Source organism: Pezoporus flaviventris, unplaced genomic scaffold, assembly GCF_033815535.1.
Source record: "Pezoporus flaviventris isolate CSIRO_AGI_PZ_B2104156 unplaced genomic scaffold, CSIRO_AGI_Pfla_v1 ptg000070l, whole genome shotgun sequence".
NCBI classification, from domain to species: Eukaryota; Metazoa; Chordata; class Aves; order Psittaciformes; family Psittacidae; genus Pezoporus; species Pezoporus flaviventris.
In genome coordinates this window covers 5,645,339-5,669,007 of record NW_026892618.1, presented here as the reverse complement: position 1 = coordinate 5,669,007, position 23,669 = coordinate 5,645,339, and the positions used below count along the sequence as shown (strand labels likewise).

General features: G+C 39.4%; 1 protein-coding gene across 2 annotated transcripts; it reads right to left on the bottom strand.

Annotated features, from left to right (window-relative positions):
- Positions 1 to 3,071: 3,071 nt before the first annotated feature.
- Positions 3,072 to 20,028, bottom strand: PLK4 (polo like kinase 4). 2 transcript variants are annotated; one of them, XM_061472189.1, is made up of 16 exons: positions 19,820 to 20,028; positions 18,908 to 19,003; positions 18,074 to 18,169; positions 17,485 to 17,599; positions 14,742 to 15,771; positions 12,786 to 12,886; positions 10,943 to 11,319; positions 10,102 to 10,206; positions 9,613 to 9,715; positions 8,660 to 8,809; positions 7,622 to 7,752; positions 6,802 to 6,893; positions 6,301 to 6,442; positions 4,498 to 4,638; positions 3,954 to 4,060; positions 3,072 to 3,224 (listed from the first exon to the last, which is right to left on the bottom strand). In XM_061472189.1, the coding sequence occupies exons 1-16, from the start codon at positions 19,847 to 19,849 to the stop codon at positions 3,125 to 3,127; spliced, it is 2,916 nt and encodes a 971-aa protein (XP_061328173.1). In that variant the 5' UTR covers positions 19,850 to 20,028; the 3' UTR covers positions 3,072 to 3,124. The 2 variants fall into 2 exon arrangements, with proteins under 2 accessions (XP_061328173.1, XP_061328174.1); XM_061472190.1 differs by having other exon boundaries at positions 6,304 to 6,442.
- Between the last annotated feature and the right edge of the window lie 3,641 nt (positions 20,029 to 23,669).

The window sequence follows — 23,669 nt, the reverse complement described above, 5'->3', positions numbered from 1 at the left end:
AAATTTATTACTACTTTTTAATGAGGACTCCCTGACCTTGTTGGCTGTATGCTAAGAACTGTACATGTGGTACTTACACATTGATAGAACACGTAACTTGGCCATACCCTAATAGATGGTTATGCCTGCCTGCAATGGAGCATTTGTATTCTGCCTTTCTAGCAGCAGAGGAAGAGATGCGAACAAGTGAGATGTGAACGTTTGAAGTATGTACAGTTTAAATGATGCACCTGTGTATGGAATGCAGCTGTGAAGGTCGCAGATTACGTGCATCCTTTCCAGAAAGAAGTAAAAGAAGTATTATCTTGATTCTGTGAATCGGGATTAGTTAACTCTTTTCTAACTACAAGATTAGTTGAGCTGCATGCACTTTGTATGGAAACATCACTGCTTCAGTGAACCTCCGGATGTTCAGTTTGCTAGCTTGTAAGCACTGGTTAATACAACATCCGTTACCTTGGAAACTGGTACTTGTCAGCACGTCTTCTCCAGGACTTCAAATGAAATGTGACAGAATTGTAGAGAAAGGTAGGTGCCTACTTCACAAGTTGCTCATGTGGGATTTGGGTATTTAAGTTGGTGAAGAGCCACTGAAAATCGCAGCCTTAGTGGGTGTTACTTGAACTACAGTGAACCGTATGTGCAATTTTTTTCTGCTGTTTTGCTGAATGCCTTTTTGTAGCAAGAAATATAACCTGCACAGAGTTGAAATAATGCACAGCCTTTCCTAACTACAAGAAGGAAATACTAAGCATGATAGTTTACACTTTCATTGCCATTTGAGAGAATGAATACACTGTGCTGAGCAACCAGTTCATATTAATTACAGAGAACACTGGCTCTTCACGTGCTGTTACGTGTAGATTTTTTTCCTGATAATACAGTATGAGAAACAGGAATTTACAGTGGTTGAATCATTCAGTCTCTATTTTAAAAAGTGAGATTATTTTCTTTCATAATGGGGCCTAAGCTTATCTGTATGGGTTTATCTATTTCAGTACTGTTGGGTAAAAATAAATCTGTAATAACTTCAGTATGAGAGTTGTAGCTGCTGTTTACTGTGTCTAATACTTGATGCTTACTGAATTTAATAAATGTAATTAAGTATTCCCATGTCATCAATTGTTCAAATACTAAAATGAAAGGGTTATTTTTTTTTCAATACTGACAGAAGGGAATCAACAAGTTTTATTCTCTCTGGGGTTTTCCTGCTGCAGAATCACAAAATGCTGTGAGAAAAGACTTTGCTTTTATAAGCATATCTTTTATATTCCAATTCATAATAAATGGTACAAGAAACACTGTGTTTTAGTGATGGAGACAAGCTTCCATATGAACTGCTTGGTTTCAGCAACCAAAAGTTCCTTCAGCCATGAGAAACTGGTGAGAAATGCAGGAGTTCTCAAAATGGCTAATACAAGATTGCATATTCTACAGCGCAGTTTGTGCTGAGTGTTAGGACAAACTGTGTATGTCATAGGTGGTTTACTGTTGTTCTTCAGGCTAGCTAACTTCAAACTTAACGAGAATATGCTTGGGTACTTGGAGGGATTGCTTTACCTGTAACTTATTTAAAGGATTAAGGATAAAACTAGATTCAAGCTTCTTCTCTGCAGTGAATATCTGTAGAATACACAACATCTCCCTGCCCACCTCCCCCCCCCCCCCCCCCCCCCAAAAAAAAAAAAGGTAGACCAGGCCCATTAGTATGTTTACATGATTAAAATAAGAAAGCAAAGCTTTAAATTCTTTGGCCATGAGTAGTTTGTATTTTCCTTAGGCCAGCTGTGGTTTAAAATGTGGCTTGGTTGTAGTGGATTATCACCCCGTTTCTTATGATCTTACCAACTATTTTTTCTAAGCCTTTATGCCTTTCTGCTGCCTGTGGCTTAGGCATTCTTCAACTCTTTGTACCTTCAGCTCGCGCATCAAACTGGATTGCATATGAAGTAAAAATAATCAGTGTGGCTGATAATGCAAGCTTCTCACGTTCAGTGCTGACCCACATCTTGGCAAGGTTGACTTTCTACTTCAAAACTCGGTTGATTTAAGAGTAACATACCAAAAACATTTCTTCTAAAAAGCCGCATTTATGTGCATTTACAATGTTTGTATCTACAGGTACATGCAAAAAACCTTAAAGTGTGCATAAGAGCTACAGACAGTACTTGCTTTATCAAAGACTTGTAATAAAGTCAAGCAAAATGTTTAAAAGGTGCTACTGTTAATGCTAATAATGTCTAAGACAAGGTAAAAGTGTCTAAAGTTAATAAAATTTCTATAAAGTAACAAACTGAATTAGTTACTATATTATATGTAGTTTGTTTTCCTATCAAATGTGATTCTGGTTTTATTCATATATAGACCAGAGGTAAAAATATCAAATACACAAACCCTAGTGCATTTTGTCAGTTCAGCAAGTTAGAATTAACATCATTCAACAGTTTTACACCATGTCTTCCCAAGCTTCAAGCAATCCTAAACTCCAGCCACATACTGCTCTAAGATACCAGAGCAGCTCCTGTTATAAATGTAGCTTAATACCTAGAGGAAAGGGCTTTCACTAAACCACACACGAACATGAAACAGATCTGGACAATTGCCACTGCATTTATTTTTTTTTTTATATAAAATGCTTGTGCAGGAAAGTTAAAGCTGCTGCTACAAAAAGATCTAAAACCAGTTATAAAACATATACATATTTACATATATTACTTGCAAGACGTAAAAAATAAGTTATTTACACATACAAACACTTCAACAGCACAGATGCATTTTCCTTGATTGCTGGCACTCAGTAAGCAGTGGGGAAGAAAAAAAAAAAAAAATCCAACAGATTCAGATTATTTCCAAGAAGTTGGTGCTGTCTAGAACTAAGCTGCTCAAAGTTTTGCTTGAGCAGGTTTATCCATCATTTTGAGGGGGAAAAAAGTTTGTATGAAACTTCACAAGCAATTGGCTACACGTAAACAGAGCAACTCTGCCCTTCCTATTTTTTCTTTTTCCTTTTTTTACCAGCTTTTGGAAGAATTTCTGTGTAAGCTGAGTAAGAACAGTCACATCACTTGAAAGTCAGTGAGTGAGTTTATTAAGCTCTTTTGTCCAGACACCTGCATTGCTTTAATCAGTGGGGACCAGCTGGATTGGTAAACATCACAAGAATAGAAGACAGACAGTGCAGCTTCTCTTTGATGTATTCTGGCAACTTATCATTTTCTCCATACCTAGAAAGGCAAATAAAGCACAGAAAAAAATTAGATGCTTGAAATAATTTGTATCTGGACAGCTTATTTTGATACTTGCCTGTAAAAAGACAAGACACTAAATCAAGGAGATTTTAAGCATATCAAGACACATTAATAGGAGCTTGAAGGCTGAATTCTAGGCTCCCTTTCCCTGTATGTATTCTGAAAAGTGTTTCAGATCAAGAAAATATCTAAACAATGTTTAAGCTGCACTAATATCTGAACAGACTGTATCCTACTGTCTCCAGCTTTGCACAGAGGAAACGTGTTACTCAGTGGCTGCATTCATATGGGAAGTGCCCACTCTCCATAGTGCTCAGGTAAAGCTTTGCCTTGCATCAGTGTCAACATCTTGTCTCCCTAATCTGTCAGTATCTTAAAACAACAACAACAAATATTAAAACCTTGCTTTTCTCCCTCTCCTGCCTTTAAATACTGTACATGAACAGTGGCTATACTCTGGAGATCAAGTAAATGCATTTGCAGCTGGGTTTTATTTTGTTTTTGTTTATTTATTCAGAGCTCAGTCAAAACTATAGTTTTTTCTCTTTATTAAGCTTATATAAGCTAATCAACTGAGAAGTGATTGAAAAGCTAAGTTCTAATATTTCCAAACCAAAATGAATAGCAGCTATAAAGTTGAAGTATATCTTATGTCTAACCACCTTAAACTGACAGCAACTATTTTTATAGCTGTAATAGACTTACCTCGTTGTCTGGCCATCTGGAGATGTGTAAGTGATGGAAGAAACACCTGCTTGGGCTACTAGTTGGGATCCATCGTTAAACTGAACCCATACTGCTCCACTGGTCAGCTAATGAGAGAAATTGCATCATGATTTGAGGACATAAAAGACTACATACCTAGAATTTTTCTAATAATTGAAGTGACTTAAAGTCTCGTGGTCAGTCTTTTAAAGATTGCGTGTATACTACTTTGGAGTATGCAGTCTCGCACAGTCTCAAGAATCAGACTTCCTGAAATAGGCAATAACTACCACAGAAAAACTGTGATAACTGAAATACTTCAGTATTATTTTGGTTTCTTCTACTTACCTAGTTCAGCATGGTATTTATCCAAGATCTGTATTAGGAACAGTTCTGCCACATACCCGTTTTCAGATTTAAACTGTACCAGAGCACGTATGAGTGCATCCCTCCCAGATCAAGTTTAAAGTTAATGACTTAAAAATATGTATCTCAAGTTTAATAGGAAAAGAACAGATTCCCCTCCTTTATGAGTATTCCTCACCTGAGAAGCCCAACCAACGTTTTTCACAAAGACAGATTTTAAAAGTTGGGCTGTATTTGGGCTGCATTCTGTTTGATGAACAGAGGAGCATGTAGTTTCCACAGTATTAGTCAGGAACATAGGCTTTTCAAATGACACCACCTAAAACCCAGAAATACGTAGTATTAGCAGCCTTGGTATCAATCAACTGATTACACACGAACTAAAGTGGTCAACTACCACCCGTTTTAATCTTTCTATATATACAGAAATATTTAGCCTGTATGCTTCAGTTACCAGCATTACATTACAAAAACCCCACAGGGCTTCATAAGACTCAGTATTACAACAGATCTTCCTACCACTTCCCTGTACTCAAAGGGATTACCCTCCCTAAGCAGACGTTTTCTACTTATGCCCCATTTTTTTTTCCTTATTTATCACAAAACACTGTCTATCTGCAGCAAGTGTTCAGCATATAACAGATCAATAGCACAGTAGCCCTCACTCAGATGACCACAATATTTTACAGACATATAGACATTGCTATTAATTGGAAATTAGAGTATGAAACATAAATCCAAGAGTTTTATAGCACATGCAAAGGCTGTTCTAGGTTTACAGAGCAACAGTGATGTATTAAGGACTTCAAGACACCACCACCACTAATGCCTAGGAGGAACACATCTGCTTCCTTAGAAGTTCTACTACTACGGTACCTCCTCCCATAGTCGGAGAGGAGACAGATGAGGTGGTGTGCTTATTAGTATTTAAGAGTCAGGGTTCAGTGACAAGATGCAAGTCAGGGGATGCCTCTGAGATAGGAGAGCTTGGTCAGGAAAGAGATCAGGATCCAGATAATTACAGGAACCTGAAAGAAACAACAAGCTGTACCACAGGATACAGAGACCTAGTTCAAGTATCAAGAAACTGACAAAGATTCAAGAGTAAGGTGGAAAGGCAACCAGCCATTGTGATATTTTGCTTAGAAATAGACATTTTAGAAGAGAAAGCAAACAGTGGAAGTCTATATGACAAACAAAGAATGAGTTTTAATGCTGAACCCTTGAATTGGAACTCTGGTGATGGGTAACCTTAAATCAGTGTAAGAATCAATACTAGTACTGAAACCCGCAGGCATTTTAGTTGCCTGCTTCATTTCAGCCAAGCAAAAACCAGCAGATTCTGCACTGAGGACATGTGCTACACAATAAAAAGAACAGAAATGCACAGCCACATAAATTCAGCAAAGGTAGGATGATAAAAACTCAGTGTGCCGAGACCCCAACATAATTCAGTCCAGCTAGGGAAGTTGCATCAGGGCTGTGATGCAGAAACTGAATCTTGGTGGGTCTTTTAAACCAGCTAAATGAAATTACACACAAAGCCTTGTTGGCCGTACATATAAATGTAGTTCATTTACACGTTTTTTTATATGTGCTAACACTTAATTATTTCCGAACAGCTGCCTCAAGTGCTAATATCCTTTGTGACTACCATGTGATATACAGGCCTGAGGGCACGTTAGTGCTGTCCAAAATAAACTGAAGATGCACTATGTAACACGGAACAATTTTCGAACTATGTTCTCATGAAGAATTTGTGGTAAAGTTTTGGAAGACTTTGATCTTTTCAGATGACTCTGAATCCAGCTATCAAAAGTTAGCTGAAATCAACATTAACATTTCTAGTCAATATGCTCACAAATGGCTAATAAAATCTTACAACCCATGCAAACATAATTCCGTTAGTTCAAATAAACTAGCAATATTTGAATTCCTACTGGAGAGTAGTGTCCACTACTGTATATTCTTGTGTACTTACAGAAGGAGTACAGTTTGGAGATTGAACTGGAGTAGAACCAGCAGCTGTATTTCCATCCAGTGCCACAGCTTCTTTTACACAGTTGATATTGTCCAGCAGTGGAGGTGCTACAGCCTGTGGTGATTCAGTATTGCCAGGTTTTCTGGAAAAATAATGAGAAAAATTGGGAAAGGGTCTGTACAAAAGGGACTAAAACAGGTGAGGAGATGTAGCTTTTCCTTCAGTTTACCACGGACCGTGGAAAGCACTTGACAGCACTGGTCTGCACAATTCTTTCTACACATGCTAATTCTTGCCCTGTTTTAGTCTACAAGTGTATGTTGTCCTAGTATCAAAGGAGGCTTTGCAGGTCCAATATAAGGTGTTCATACATGCTTTCAAGTTAATATTTATCTTGCTAGTGGCTATAAGCCTCTGTTAAGCAACTCTGGCTTCTGCAAACATTAGGCTGCTTAGTAGAAAATACTTATGCATTTGAATATTCCAAGTGAAAGATACTACCTTCCAACAATTATTGGAAAAAATGGAACACTTGCACTCCTTTTTTCTTCTTCCAAAACAGCAGATTCCAGGGCAAGGCATATACGATGTCCCTGGAATTAGAAGGGGCTTGTTAAAGATTTTAACTGAGAACTGAGTAACTATTTCATACATGTTTAATAAAGGCAGGTGAGCCTACACAAGGAACACAAGTTTTTTTCAATAGCTGCACTCATGTATGATGGAGGCAACTCAAAAAACTATACTACAGCAAGACTTCTTCATAACTTCAGCATATCTGGAATTATGCTCTTAATAATTGCGTCCTCCCCTTTTAGCAGGACTAGATGACCCCCAAATTCTAGTCCAGGAAGTAACAGAACATCAGGAGGACCAAACAGGAAATTTGTACTATATTTTTACTGTTTCCCAAGTTCATCAACAGAAAAATTACTCTTCTGACTTCTAATTGGGCACCATAAAACAAGAGATGGAAAGCACAGCAGGAAGGCTAGACAGACACTGGGTGGGTTTTTGTGTTTGGGGTTTTTTTTTTTGGAGAGGTTTGTTTTTAAGCTTGTATAAGGCAGCTTCATCTGTTCTGCTCAAATCATTTCTCCAAACAGACAAACCTGCTTTACACACTAGTAAGACTCTCCTCTAAGTCTTCATAACGAGGCATTGTTACCATTACTCCACATAGATATTTGCTCTTTATCATCCCTGCTTATTAGTGTAATGAAAACTATGAAAAGCAGCATCAGAAGCACATTTGTGAAAGAGAAACTGAATTCTCAGAAAGTTGCTTTGTATTGGAAAAGGCCTATATGAAACAATTTACCTCATTTGCATGATCCATATAAACTTGTATTTCCTTCTTCAAACCTGCTTCGCTTTCTCCTTTCAAAGTGAAGGATTTCCCCGATTTTTCAATCACACGAGTTACACCAGCTGTCTTATGTATCTTTGCTCCTGTGGAAAAACAACAGGTAAAAGCTTAGACTGTGAATTTATAAGATACCAGCATCTATAAAGTACATATTTTGGCCATTACATTCTACTCTACTAAAGTGTATCTCACAGAGTTGCTTACTGCAAGAATAAAACCACTCCTTCATAAGCTTTATATCTAGCAGAAATAAATAGCCACTTAAATTGGGACTGGGATGTTAATGGAATGTCCTCTATGGCCAAAGATCACCACTTAAATGGGCAGAATAATGCATTTACTACGTATTTTAAGAGCTACCCTTCTAAACACTAATCTGAGACAAATCCAACATCTCTAATAATTGGTTAGAGTAGGCTCTATTGTATCTTAGTATGGTTTTAAAAGAGATACCCATTCTTTCAATAACAGTTCTACACTGAATCACAGAGCTGGTATTTTTTTTGTCATAAATCCTGTTGGGGTTTATCTAAGCATGTGGCAAATGAAACTAGTTGATAGCAGTCTATAGTGAGAAAACAACTGTCAGTGCAGTCAAGTTTATAAAGGGCAGAGTTGGAAAAGGCAGCCAACTGCTTTCTCCAGCAAGTGTTCTTTGTAACACTATACCTCATTAACATTGAAAGCTTGGGAGTAGGGACCCATCTTTCACTAACAGGTTATCTACCAAATGAAGATGCAAAGAAGAGCTCATTAATAAAACCAAGGTGTAATTTAAATGACACTTTTGCAACACTTATTCCCTGGAGAAGACATCAGTGAGGAACTAAGGAATAATAAAAGTCATCTGCAGATGCTAAAAAGAAGGCAGAGTGGCAAAATAGAGTCTTCTTCAACCCAAATTGTTTATTTTTAGTGTTCAGGAATATTTTAGTGCAGCTTTAATAACATGCTATAACTATTTGCATAATTACAAAAATTAATACATACCATCATAAAAACAAATTTCAACATCTGCAGTGGGTGAATTTTCCATCAACATGCACTTGGCATATCTTGTGTAGAAAGTAACTTTGGGGGTTTTTGTTCTTACCAACTGCACAAACTTGGCTGCATACTGGTATTTTTTCCAGTACTTTTCTGAAAAAGAAAAATTTTTAAACTTTTTGATAGAAGTCAGACTTCTCCCTGTGCACCAGCTTGAAAAGTATTAATTGAAAATATGCATTACTCACAACCTTTGTCTATCAAGTATTTAAGTACCTCATGGAAGTATGTTCAAAGAAACAGGCTTATTTTCACCAACTTTTAGAAAAGTATGCATATTAAATAGCTTCACATGAATAGCTTTAATTAACACAGTTCAGAACCTGAATAACAGTATAGTGCTGCACATACCATTTAACTAGATACTGTAGTCCAGTTGGCTTCCCAGCTTTAGGTAAAACCTGGCTTTGATCTCTAGTTAGCAGAGAAATCTGCTTGCCTCAAGAACTTAATATTGTCAGCTTATATTTGTTCTTCATCTGTCTACATTAAATACTCTGTCAACGCTTTCAAATATATATTCTTCCTTTTCCTCCCCCAAGTTATGGATATTAAGAAGCACAATATAAAATTGCTGATTTTAAAATGACTTGATAATATTTCTTCCACTCTTATTTAAGCAGCTTCCAATATGAATAAGAGTAGGAAAGATTTAATTTTAGTACACTACATTGTAAAGGGGTGACTCCTTTTAACTTCCACACAAAATAAATTAAAATCCTCCCTTGTGAAGTTTCAGAATGTAATTCCCAGTTAAACTGTAGCTTGACCCTTATTCTGAAAGTTTTATCTTCACAATTATCTGAAAAGCAGTGGCTAAAAGCTAAAAAGTCTCAAACAAGATTTACTTAAACATCACATTCATCATCATATTTTTTAAATAACTTTCAGGTTACCTGGCAAGTTGTCAAAATTATACATAGAGATGCCTTCCGGAGGAGCAGGAGGTCTGCCATCAAGAAGGAAGCCTCTTCCTTCATTTGGATGATAAACTGCAACCTACAAAAGGGGTAAAAATGTGTTTACAGTTGCAATTTACAACAGCACTCCCTACTGTTAAGGGCTAAGGAATTAAGTCCTAGTTTAATTAATTACCGTAATTTACCATGACTGCTCTATTTCTCTAAGTAATTATATAACAGCAGCTGTTTCTCAACAATACTTCACCTATTGCAAAAGTCAAGTCCAATTCTGCTTGTTAGTAATTGCTTGATACCTGCATTTGTGTAGCTGCACTATGAGGGGGAAAAGGAGCTTACATCTGTACATATGTAAACACTGCATCTCCAAGCAAATTATCACTTAAACGAAAATAAAAAACCTATGAAAGAACAGACTACTCCAAGGCCTTTATACAACACTGAAGAACTTGAAAGAGTACTCACTATGTTTCCATCACAAGATATTCTGAGAACTTCTTTCACAAATTCTTGTGAATGGTGTTCTTTTAGAAACTCCATACACACTTCCCCAGTATCTAGAATGCTCACCTAAAATATATTAAATATACAAGTTAAACAACACAACCATTACTTTTGCTGTTAGTGCGATTAAAACAGAGCACTTCAACATGACTGAAGGTTATAAGCCTGGTCAGTGGGGGTGGGGCTTCCTGAATGACAAATCAAACACAGACAGGTCAGATCTATCATGTTCTTTAAAAGAACACATTGGGGGGGGGGGGGAGGGAAAAATGACAGGATAAGTGATACTATAAGAAATGGAACAAAAGGCAATGAACTAACCAAAAAATTCATGCAATCAGTAAGGATTAAAAGAATTGGTTTTCCTTTCCTACCCAATGGGAAAAGGCAGCACTACAGGAAAGATTTACATTTTCACTTGAGAACAAGACTGTTTTCACTCCTAATCTGGTTATTCATCTAATCTGTTAAAGTGTTTGATGTAGTTAAAATCTTAAATGCAGCTGTACAGCTAAGCAGTAAAGTTCTAGAACTGTAGGAAGTATATATGCACTTAGTATTTGTTATGTCTACTTTACAGTTTCTTTGCTTGTAAGCTAAAAGCAACACCATGTCATTGCAGGAACTGACCACAAATATTCCACATGCAAAAACTAAACTGCATTTTACTAATCTATAATGTAATTTAAAATTACATTAAGTTTTCTGAGAAAAATGCTTTTAATTTACCAAGTGATTTTTAAGAGATAATCACATCGTATTTAATAGTGAAGTTGTTTCCCATTTAAGAACTGATACATACCACTGCATTTTTTGTTTTTTGCCTGATGGGTTTAAGCCTATGAGCATTGAGAGGTGACACTATACTTCGCAGTGTAGGTTTCTGATGTGCTGGTGGTTCTTTGCCCCACGTTTGGTTTTCTTCTGAAGCTGACCAAAGGGCACATGTAGAAGACGATGGCTGGATTTTCTCAGATTTACAGAGAACTCCAGGGTTGTATTTCTTTGGGTTTCTCTGGTTTAAAGAATGTGGACAGTCACCAGATGCATTGTGATTCCTTATATCTTTTAAGGTGTTCCATGCATTTTTTGATGCATCTTGCTGCACATCCAGATGATACCGAAAACCTCCATGTGCGTTACTATTTCCCATTAGGTCTGCAGGTGGTCTCAGTGGAACTGAAAGCATCATAAAGTGCATTGTAGATTCAAAGAGTCACAGTCAGAAGAAAAAACTGGTATTGTGTTTTTAAAGGCTTTTCAAAGTATCATCTTAGAAGGCTCAAGTGGAGAATGGGATTTCTTTAGTCCTTAGGCCATATCATTAGGCTATGAATTTAGTATGGTTCAATACCAGTGCTAACAAAATTCCAGTGCTACTTGAAATAAACTGTTACTAGATTTCAGTTAAGAGTGCCTTCAGTCTTAATATAGATCCACTCATTTTGCAAAATAATTCATAAACAACATACTGAATTCAAATAGATACTTAAACAAGAATTAGTTTGCACGAATGTTTAATTGGTTGGAACAGTTTACTTGGCGCTCAGATAACCACTAGTACCATTAAGTTCCAGCTTATCTAACTAGTGTGTTAGCATCAGAGATTTTAGCAACCAAGATGTTAAATGAATGCTCCAAACCCCTTGTTTTATTTCCAGTCACTTGTTAAAAGACAAAACCCTGGTTTTATATTTAAACTTCCTACAATTGCTTCCCTAGTTTTGATATTTAAGCCCTTCATCAACTTTCTCCTCACTCCTCCTGCCATGTGGCAGAACAGTTGAGAAGGGACCAAAAAACCCAAATAGGATTATTCAGACCATATGTCATATTATTCCAATTCCCTCTAGACAGAAGGGAAGGAGTCCAGTAATATTAAAACAAAAAAGTTCAGAATGGATTTGTGATTTAGTTTTATGATTAAATTACATTATTTGTACATGATGTAACATGATGCATAACAAAGAACACCTTCCCTTCTGTGTCTTTTGTGTTTTCCTCCACCTCTCCTTCTGCAGCCTCATTATCTTTCTCATTCACTGAAGTCCCATTTTCTTTTAAGGCACATTTGTACAACTAAATTAACAGTGCTTTTGAGTCACCTGACAATCTTTTGTTATGTATTTACTTACACACTTCAGGTCACAACTGACTAATTATGGCAAGTTCCAGAATTTGTTTAAGATTTTTTTTTTCCCCCTCTTCCCCTACTTTTTAATCCCTCCTTTTTCTAAAATACTAAAAGAGAATGACCTTACTTTAGGAAGCTAAGTATACAAATTCAATGTACAATATCTTCACTCTTATGAAGGCAGCTACATACAATTCTTTATACCAAGACAACAGCTTAAGAGGAACACCTAGCTACAAAACCTTCCAACTTCCCGTCTCAGGAAACACATTTGCGACAGCTTAGACAAAAAGAGAAAACAGAGCAATGCTTTCAATGGGATATTTCTTGCTTAGTTATGATTCTACAGATTAGTGATCCTGGAAATCATTATGCCTCTTTCAACATCTGTGTCAATTTTTTTGTTCAGTGACAAGTCAGTTTAGGGTCTCCTGTCCTTTTCATTTGGGAAATCTCCAACAATATAATACAACTTTTGACTGCAAAAATACACAACTGATTAGTAACACACCATTTGTTTGCATGCTTCCAAGCCACTGCTGCATTGTTTCAGCATGGGACTTCTGCTCTAACAAACCAACCTGGGGCTTCATTGGGCAGAGATAATTTGAGCTGCAAAATAAAAGTTACACATGTAAACAAGATTGCAAAGGCACTTGCACAACAAAAGCTAGTGTTACAGCTGCAGAAACCAAAAGACTCTAAGAATATTTAAGAGACAGAGGTGGCATTTTGCAGCTCTAGACAGCAAAGGACATATTCTTTTTTCATGGGAAATGTTCACTAGGTAAAGCATTAAAAAAAACAAACCAAGCAAAAAAACCAAATGGAATTAAAGTTTTTACTAATTTTTAGGACAAATTTAAGCCTTCTAGCACTAACTAGTAGACTCTTAGAATTGACACATATGAACAGAAAGAGCCATTGATAATGCTGCCAGCCGTGGCTGTTCCTGTATCTGGTTCTTAATCCACAGCCTAGCCACAGGGATGATGCCCTGTGGATCTCATTCAGCATTAACAAATATGCAGTTGAAATACATAGGCAACCTTATCACCTAAAATAATTTGAGTTTATGTAAAATATAATAAACCCCAAAAATTGCAAAGGGCTTTCTTTTTTTAGCAGCTTTTTAGACCATGACACATAGATAGTGACAGGTAAACTCAAACTGTAATCCACATATTGAGGAATAAAGAATACACACAAAACCAGTTACTGCAGACCTCTTGTAAATTCACACTAAACTCCTGTGAGTTTTTCTATCCCCATAGCCTGTCCTTGTCTGTTCTTTCTTCTCGCAATGATCATTACTTCACTAAGGACTCAGTTCTTCCCCAGCCCCTCCCACATGTAAGCATATAATTTAGGTCTTAAAACCTTCCATTTAAGATTGTCATTCAAGTCAACTATAGATGCAAGAGGCTTTCATATAATCAATCATATAAAAAAGTAGTTACCATTTAGTTAATCCCCATACTTATATTAATATTCTGCCACATTTACATTCAGCATGCCTCTATTAAGAGTCATGGAGAATACAAGTGAGCACTATGTTAACATTTGCTTAAATCATTTCTTGATTCATCAAACATTTCTCAAACTAGAAAGAATGCACATGTCCACTGAGCTTGCTGAACAAAGCTTTATGTCAAACACGAATAGTCAAGAAAAACTTCAAACCAGAAAGCATTGTCTGTTGATGGAAAAAAACCACAACAAACATCAACTGAATTATCATAAAGAAAGGCTCTTGTTGCCCTTGAGGCAAAGATGAGGCCTCCAACAACACAAGAAGCATCCCAGCATCATTTGCAGGTTTGACACCTGAATCAGTTTTTATCAGCTGGGCAAGTCTATCAGCATACAGCAAGTAGTCAGGTTTTTACACAGAAACTACAATTGAAGACACAACCAAGGGTCAGATAGAAAAATAATACTCCAAGATAACTTTCTAGTACACCAGTTTTATAACCTGTCACTTAATCTTGTACTTAATTTGGGTTTGTCCTTTACCTTGTCTAACCTTTACAGGAAAAAAAAAAACAGCTAACCAACCAAAAAAAGCAACCCCTAAAAGCAAACAGAGCAGAAAGAAAAACATTGGTAGTAACACTCTAAATGCCTTCTACCCTAGTCTAGGTCTCTTCTGTAAAGAAGAATTAACAAGGCTAATACAATTACTGTGGGAAAAGAAATACTCAACTTGCTGCACATAGAAATAATAATAGAGTATAACCTGGATAAATAAAAGCAATGATTTAGCTAGCTGTTGTGCTGTATCTATGAACTTTCAGATAGGGACAGTGCAGAGGTAAACCTGCAACAGCATCAACTATGCTCTCTCTTATGTGGTATACTTTATCTATACGCGTAAGGACTTTGGGGGCTTACTACAGCTTACAGAAGAAAAATCATGCATTTAATAGATAAGGCAGCTATAAATTTAATAAAAACTGATTCTTACTGTGGTTCATCTTTTACAGGCGGAGATAGTTGTCCTTCAAAAGAACCAGAATTACTGGAAATCTTCTCCTGAAATATTTCTCCTATATCAGTATAGCTGTTTGCAGGTGAAAAGCATTCTGTATTTTCTCTTGTTCCTACTTTAGGCTTAGAAAGCAGTTCCAAAGAGTGACATCTCTCAACAATATTCGATATGCCTTGAGTCTGACTATGGGATGTGCCAGACCTATCTGAAGAGTGGGCTCTTCGGAGGTAGCGTGAATGTGGTCTCTCTTCAAGTTGCACGGTTCTTCCCCTGCCAGTTATGCCAATTTCTTTTCCCTGAATTCCCCACTGATGAAAAGAACCACTTCCATCTACTGAAGAATTACTACCGGAATTCTTGGTTTTAGGAAAAAAAGTAATTTTATTTGGGAGTGGCTGTCCAACTAACAGCTTCTTCTTTTCCTTCAAGCAACCACTGGTGCTGATGCTGGAAGAGCCTGTGAAAGTTGTAGAGATGGTAGCATTTCCACTGTCCATGGAATCTTCCGAAGTTCCCAAATCTTTACTCCGTGCAGAGCTACACCTAGACATAAAGGGATGATCCAACACTGAGGAAAGACTCAAACGATCGGCTGGGTTTTTGCGAAGTAACCTATGTATAAGGTCTTGTGCTTCTCTTGATAAGAAGACTGGCATTTCATAATCTGCTAGTACTACTTTATTCAGAGTGTTCTTGACTGTGTCAGTGTCAAAAGGTGGCTTTCCAATAAGAAGAGTGTAAAACATACAGCCCAAAGACCACACATCAGATTCAAGTCCATGGGGACTCCTTGTGGCTATCTCTGGAGAAATGTAATTTGGAGTTCCACACATGGTGTAATGCTTTTCATGAGGCATTTTCAGCTGAGTTGCTAGTCCAAAATCTGCAATCTTGACATTCATATTACTGGTGAGTAAGATATTAGAAAGGGTGAGGTCCCGGTGCAGTATTCCATGAGAATGAAGATAGAGCATACCCGTGATAATTTGATGCAAGAAGTGTCGGGCTGTCAAAACACAAAGCCAGATGTTTTAGTCATGTAAGTGAAATCAAAGCAGTGAAAGTAACTTTCTGAAGTCTGCTATTGGTCTTGCTTACAAGGATGTTCAAACATCACGCTAACGAGAATAGAATTTGGTTTTTGCTTTAAGCAACATAACATGACTTTAAGTTCATTAAAACATGTTCTTTAATGCAGTAATCATATTTATTTCATTGCTAACAGAATAACGTAAACAGGACTGGAAATATTTTCAGTTGGCCTAAACTTTTTAAAATTAGGTTCTTAAGAACTAAAAAAGTTAAGTAGTTCCTCATTTTCAGAAACAGAAAATACACAAAAGCAAGCACCTTCACTATGTGCAAAAATATTAAAAAATATAGAAGACAATTTGGATGATATTTGTTTTATCATTAGCAGACTGGCAAGGCTTATAGTATTAAAAATTCTCAAAAGTTCTAAATTCACGATATTGGGATAGCCTTTACATTCAATTATATTAGAAAATCAGGGAATATTCAAGAGTTACAGCTTACAGCAAGAATAGCAAAGCCTCATCCAGGCTAAAACAGTATCATTTATTTATGATGTAGCAGTTACAGCAATTTTAAGAATCATTCTTTCTAGAGCAAACCTATTTACAACCCTCTTTCTTCTCTTAGCAGTGGGCAAAGACAGGTGCCTAACAAATGTCAGTAGAAACCTCTCCTCAAACGAAGAGGCTTTATGGCAAGTCTAGAAGCAGTAGAGGCAATAACCACCGAGTCTAGATCAGCTGTAACCAGAACAGCTTGTTTGGCTGTACCCTTAAACACTATACACTGCAGCTTGCTTTGCTGGGGTTCTTCCTGTTCATTTTAACTATTGTGGTTAGGCTTTCAGTGGTCTTGTGTTCTAACTGAAATCCTTTGTCAACTGTAAGAAAATGAAACGTGAGTAAATTCATAAGTGAAATGATTTCTTATTTGCAAGACTTTATTCTCAAAGCACTATTTGAAAGAATAACATAGCCACAAAGTTTCAGCGTTACTCTGACAGCAAGCTCTCAATGAAAGATAGATATTTCAGTGCTTTCCATCAGAAACGTACGTAAAACTATAGCAGAATTTTTCCCCAGCTACTAGTCCTTCAAAAATTCTAGATGGAGTGTTAAACTGGATATCTCCTTGCTAACTTAGCCATTCGCAACACAGTTAAGTGCATTATCTTTCATTTCCACACGCAGCTTGAACACAGTAAATACTTCCAATACCACATCAAGCAAACTAATCTGGAAGGTTTGCTAACTGGTGACATGCAACACAGTAATGCTGAGGTGAAGAGGTACAGCTCAAAGGGAACAGATCTGTGGATGTGAAGTTGCCAGTATTCCTCTGTGGAACTTCCCTGTCTTGACCTACACTTCAACTTCACTGAATGTACTAAAGCAAGCTCTACCTTCTACGTACTTCCACCTTCTAAAATCACTGTCTCTTTTTAAACCCCGAATAGCCCAAGCTACTGTAAAATGGCACAAACAAAACCAAAAGAAGAAATTCAAGTGAATGTATGCGTTAATAGCACTTAATCTCTAGATTATCACATATCACAAAATTTTAAGCTATAGGAGGTTCAGTGATGGCAGTTTTAAATATTCCTTCACTAGAATTAAATACTGAATAAGCCAAAAAGTTAATGCATTGAGAGCTACATAGAAGAAGAAAAAAAAAATAATCTTACCTTCGTCTTCGGAAAAGGGTTTCTTTCTGTTCTTTATGTATCTGCTCATTTCACCATTGTGACACATCTCAAGTATCAAGTACACGTAGTTGCTATCTTCAAAATAGTTATAAAGCTAGAACATAGAACCATAGAATAGTTAGACTTGGAAAGGACCTTAGGATCATCAAGTTCTAACCCCCTGCCATGAGCAGGGACACCTCACACTAAACCATGTCACCCAAGCCTCATCCAACCTGGCCTTCAACACCGCCAGGGATGGAGCATTCACAACTTCCTTGGGCAACCCATTCCAGTGCCTCACCACCCTTACAGTAAAGAACTTCCTCCTTACATCCAATCTAAATTTCCCCTAAGTTTTAACCCATTACCCCTTGTCCTATCACTACAGTCCCTAATGAAGAGTCCCTCCCCAGTATCCTTATAGGTCCCCTTCAGGTACTGGAAGGCTACTATGAGGTCTCCACACAGCCTTCTCTTGTCCAGGCTGAACAGCCCCAACTTAATAAAACAATGAAACATTTAAATGTACTTTATTGACTATCCAGCGAGTCACATATACTCTTTTCTACAAGAACATGATTCTTACCTCAAGTATAGATGGATGCTTTAGCTGACAGTGTATTTTCACCTCATTCTGAACCCTCTGTACCATTCCAACTTTGTGCATGGCTTTTTTATCTATCTGCAAATGGATCACAATATTTTTCAAGCACTGCAACACTGATACAGGAACATCAGTTTCAAGCAAACTTGACATTTTTCATGTTCAATGCACATGTGCCTGAAAACTTCTAAATATAAACAAATTTTCACATAGTTTAACCTCATATATGCTTTTCATAAACAAGTATCGTAAATGGAGAAAACACAACTTTCTGAAAGTAGACAAGTGTTAGCATTTTCAATACTAATTAAGAACTTTCATGAGGTACTTATGCAGAGAAACCTGATTCTGATTTTGACAGGCAGATATGATACATATAATTAAAGTTAAAAGGTGGTTAAACTTAAGTATTATAGATTGTAAGTAAATCTGGCAAAACACCTGCAATGTACAAGCTCCCTTCTCAAAGTCTGTCCTAGCAATAAGGGAAAATTTTCAAGGCATTTTTTCCAGGATTTCTTTAGGCACATAGCTTCTGAATGAAGTTTTTGTGGTCACAAATTTCTTAGTAAGAACTATAGTGCTGGCTGGTCAACCAGCATTGAATATTTGAGCTTAAGCTCTTTTAATAGCACTGTAAGCATTTATGTTAATTATCAACACAATCTATTTGGTTGTACTGCATCTTTCAGGATCAAATCCTAATCTAAATAGTTACATACAAACAAGGAACCTAGGCATGAATGGCCATTCATGTAACCTCGACCTTGTTCAGTCTCTTGGAAAACAAGAGATTCCCTTGGCTAGCTGCCTTACCATTTTGATTGCCACTTCCAGACCGGTTTTCAGGGATACTGCTCTGTAGACCCCTGCGAAGGAGCCCTTCCCCAGGAGGTTCCCCACCTTGAAATCCTGCAGCACGAACAAACCATGCCCGTCAGACCCAGCTTTGAAGCCTGCCTCCCCTCCCACGCAGAACTCTCCACAAAAATTGGGGAGAGCCCACACCTCCGATGCTGGGGCAGTCCCTCAGCCGCCCCAGGGCTACCTGGACGGAGCTCTCCGGGAAAGGGCGGCGGGCCGCGGCGGGGCCGTGTTGCACACCGCGCCGCATCCTCCACCCCGCACGGCGGCCAGCCTGCACTGGCTCTGGCACTACGCGCTACCTAGGGCGGCACGGACAACTTCCCGCCGCATCTCCCGCCGCTCCCGGGGGCCGAGAAACACCCGCCTGGGTTTCCCGCTCCTATAGCGGCGGGTGGGGAGTGACCTCCGCACGCCCCGCAAACACTGGCACAGAGAACACAAAGCACCACGGGGGCCGAAATCACCGCGCAAAACGCGCGCCGGCGAAGCTGCCGCTCTCCAAACGGGTGTCACCACCCCGGGCGCTCCGCCCAGGCCACCCCCCCCCCCCCCTCCGCGGGGCTAGGGGAACACGGCTCCACAGCCCCAGGGCAGGGGGCGGGCTGGCTGAGTCTCCACACCTGCTCGGCCAGCGGCCCAGCCCGGGAGGCACCTCGGTCCGCCCCGCCACAGCCAGGGGACAGGCGGCGAGGGCGCGGTGGGCCAGGGAGGAGCCGCGCTCGACGTCTTGCCACCACCTCCCACAGACCAACCGGCCGGCAGAGGACCGTAGCCGCCGCCCGGCCTCTCCCCGCCACCGGCCCCGCGCTCCCGGCAAATGGCGGTGCGGCCGTGAGCTGCGGGGGGGACTGCGCTCCGCACCTCGATTTTCTCGCCGATGCAGGTCGCCATGGCGCCGGCCGCTCTCCCTGGGTCCCGCTACCAGTTCTCCTCGGGGCTCCGGCCGCGGCTACCCATTACGGCACCCTCGGCCGTTCGGCCCGACCCAGACCGGCTCGGTCCTGGGCCCCGCGGCCGCTATCTGCCCCCAGCACCTCCATTTTGAAAAACCGCGCCGTTACCACCCCCCCCCCGCCCCAGGTCGAGGCTACGTCTGACGCAATCGCGTCACACGCTACCGCGCATGTGCGGAGCGCTGCGTGCACATTTCCCTGGCAGCCGTTAAGACGCATGCGCGGTTGGGGTTGTGCTCTGGCGGGGGCATGGCGAGTGAGTGAGGGTCGTCCTTCGGTGTGTCATTAGGGCCTGGGCGTCAGCGAATACCTGGTTACGATTGCTCTGCCTGTGTCTGGTTATCCCTCCTCAGAGCAGGGAGAGCCTCCGCGCTGCTGGTGAAATAACAACACTGGGCTTTGCCCTGCTCCCTTGAGCATCTTGGTGGAAGAGCTGTGGCCTGGAGAGTTGTCTGAAGCGATCTGGCAGGGCCAGTTACTGGTGATGTAAATGAACATGGGCTCTCCAAATAATTAGTGCTGTCTGTGGGAGTCTCTTTTGCAATCAGCAGGGAAGTTTTGTTGTTCCTTGGTGGTTTTGAAATATCTGGGCTAAATACTGGCATGAGCTCCAACAAAGGTTTTGAGTGCTTTCCTTCAGCTCATTGCCTTATCTATAAAGCATCAAGAGCAGTTTTTCCGCGTTGCCTCTTCTGATGCAGTGCCTAGTAATGGAGATGCAGGGTGTCTCAAGTGTATGCACTAGAAACAGCGATGGGCTTTGGTACAAGATGGTGTGATCTGGGGTGAGTGCCTATCTTCTCCGGGGTTCTCAGGGGCAGCAGCAGCTTCAACCACCTGGCACCCTGAGGAACCTGCAGCAGCACAGGAAACCTGCTCAGAGCTAGCTGAGAGGAAGAGCTGGCCATTGGGGTTTGTCCCCAGTCCTCCTCTTCCGAGTGGTCATTCCAATAAAAGAAGAGGATCAAGCTGAAGATTCAAATCCTCAATTCCTAATTTATTTTTTTTTTTTTTTAAGGTACGTTGCTGTATTTCCTCCCCCCCTCCCCCCCCAGATACTTGAAAAACCTTAGGTCAATGAGGTTTTCTCAGCTGGTGCTGGTATTGTGTATAGCAGACTACTAGAGCGTATGCTGAACAACTAAAAAGCCCCGATTTAATTCACTTTTCTGCTTGAGAAACCGCAAGAAGGGTGCTCTGATTCTGGGGCATTAATGCCAAACTAAGTGGCATACCGGAATAGCAGCACAGTTTCAACATAAACACAGTGCAAGACAGTAACAAATTTTATTGCCAAGTGCACTAGGGAGCATTGAGCTGAGAATGGTGATTATTTGTGTCTAATCCCTACGTCTCAGATTCTTTCTATACTGTTTAGTGTGAAATATAGGTGGTTTTTAATTCAAGCTTAAGTATGAATGTTAATTAAGGCAAAAAGGAAGTATTTCTTGCATTGAAACGCTACTAAAGTGCTGTTATTGAAAGGGCTTTTAATAGAAGAAACAGTGCTTCTGAGAGTGGATTATGGTTTGCAGTCAGGTTGTATTTCTCTAATGTGGGCATAGTATTTTTGACCTGCATATATTAAGGGGCACGGGACATAATATAGATAGCAGATACACCAGCTTCCTAACGGAAGGAAGTGTATGCTCTGAAAGATGGTTAAAAGTAGGTTTGAAACAGAAGGGGGAGCTGTCAGCACACCAGGCAAAGGAGTAAACGCTCCGTGCAGACATAAATTTCCAAAACAGAAGAGAATTCCTCTTTTTGCTGTTAACAGGAGTTAATGAAGTGTACTTTTTTCCACGATCTGGGATTTGAAAAGGGGCACTTGGTACTGTAATGATCTTGTACGACAAAACATTTAGCAGTAAGGACTCTTTCTGAGATAATCTTTTATATTAAGGGACCAGGTCAGCATTCTTCTGCTTGCATTGATCTTAATTCTTCGTCATGAATCAGCATCCCTTCAAGAAGCAAGTTTTGTCAGCTTTTTATGATTACCTTTAAGAGGCATATCCTTTACTGTCTGTAGCATCATCCTTCCAACGACCACCTTGTTTTTCTGGCCTTTGCTTTTCTGATATATATATATATACGTAACTGGATAGCAACATGCTCGCTTCTTGTAAGTGTAATAGCATGTCCCTCTCTGTTCATTACACATCTTTATTTGTGCAGACAAAGTTAACATTCTTGCTAGGTTACAGTTTGATTAAAGAATTAGCAAAGTCAAGTGGTCTTGAAAATAGAGCCAGAAAGATTTTACATTGCTTTTAGTGGAGCAGAATCTAAGCCATAGAGGAGTAGTCAAATTTTTCTGAACCATTCCTTTGGAAGGGGAATGGCATAGAAGAGAGAGCTGACCTGTCATATGTAATTTAATTATTTAAATTCAGTTGTTTTCCTTGCTGTGATGTTCTAGTCATGTTCATGTTTTGGTTTCTTTGAGTAAAATGCTGTAAGTAAATCTGGGGCTGTTCAGTCATTCCACAACTGTTCTACCATCACCTTTGCTCTCAGCTGCGTTTCTGATCTCTCAATGCTGCTTTCAGTGCAAGCCATGCTTTTGCAGCCAAATTTCCCTTGGGTTGTTAGCCTTTTTCAAGTGTTGCAATTTCTGTTAGTCTGTTCCACTATGCCAATTATGCCAATTTTACAACGGTGGTGGTTGTAATTATTGCTGGAATATAGCACAGCTTTTCTTTGAGTTGTCTTCTACCATGAGAAGACGTGATGAGTGTTTACTTCAGGGAAAATCAAGTGGCAAAGGCGAAGCAGCTGGTTTAATCCATCTGTGGGTTTAATTCCTAGATACATTGTTTTATTTTCCAAAAATGCCATTTCCAAGTATTTTTCTGCTTCAGTAACTTCTGCGCTGTGTGATGAAGCAGAGTTCCTTCACATGAGTGAAGGAAACCATCACCTGTACTTAGCATGCTCTTCTTGACGTAAACCTTTCTTTACCCTGAGGTACTAGCGTGTTATTGGGTAGAGCCTTGAGTGATATCCCTGATGGCACACCTTCAAACCTACATCTTAGTTAGCAAACTCATCCTTTCTAAGGCTGCTGGCTGCCCCGTTAGCTTGGACTGAGGTTGCTCAGGGCTGCCATTGTTTCTTCTATCTTCTCTAATGTACTGTCTGTGATGCTTTAGCAGCTGGGTGGCAAGCTGTTTGAAGAAGCTGAAACAGCTCAAAATGGGTTCTCTTTCAGCACGGTTAGGTTTTGCTCAGTGCCCTGAGTTAAGTCAATCTGTGCCAAGAGGGAGGGCAGGAGAGTAGCATCAGCCTTTTCTTGGATGGGCTAATGTTGCTGGTAGGTTGAAAGCAGTAAGATTGGCAAAATGGGGCAAAGAGCACCCTATATTCTTTCCCTTCCATCACACTGTAGAGTTGACTGATATGTTTTCATGTATGACTTTAAAAATATTGAGTGACCTTTTTGTGTTATGTATTATGTAGAATATAATATCCTTTAGCTATGTAGAGGGAAGAGATTCTTACATTGCCCACATCCTTTGGCTCCTTCATTTAGTTTTTATTATATCAAAGTAGCACTTAGACCCGGTCAACAGCTCTTAATGTCTAATGTGAAACAAAGCAACATTGCTGTAACAAATTTGTTTTTATGGGCCAGCTGCCTTTACTTAATACCAGGAATCAGTAATGAATTTTCTTTCTCGTAGTTAATGTGAATTTAAAACATGAGAAAACATCCTCAAGCTCCATTACCAGACCAGCTTGTTTACATTCTT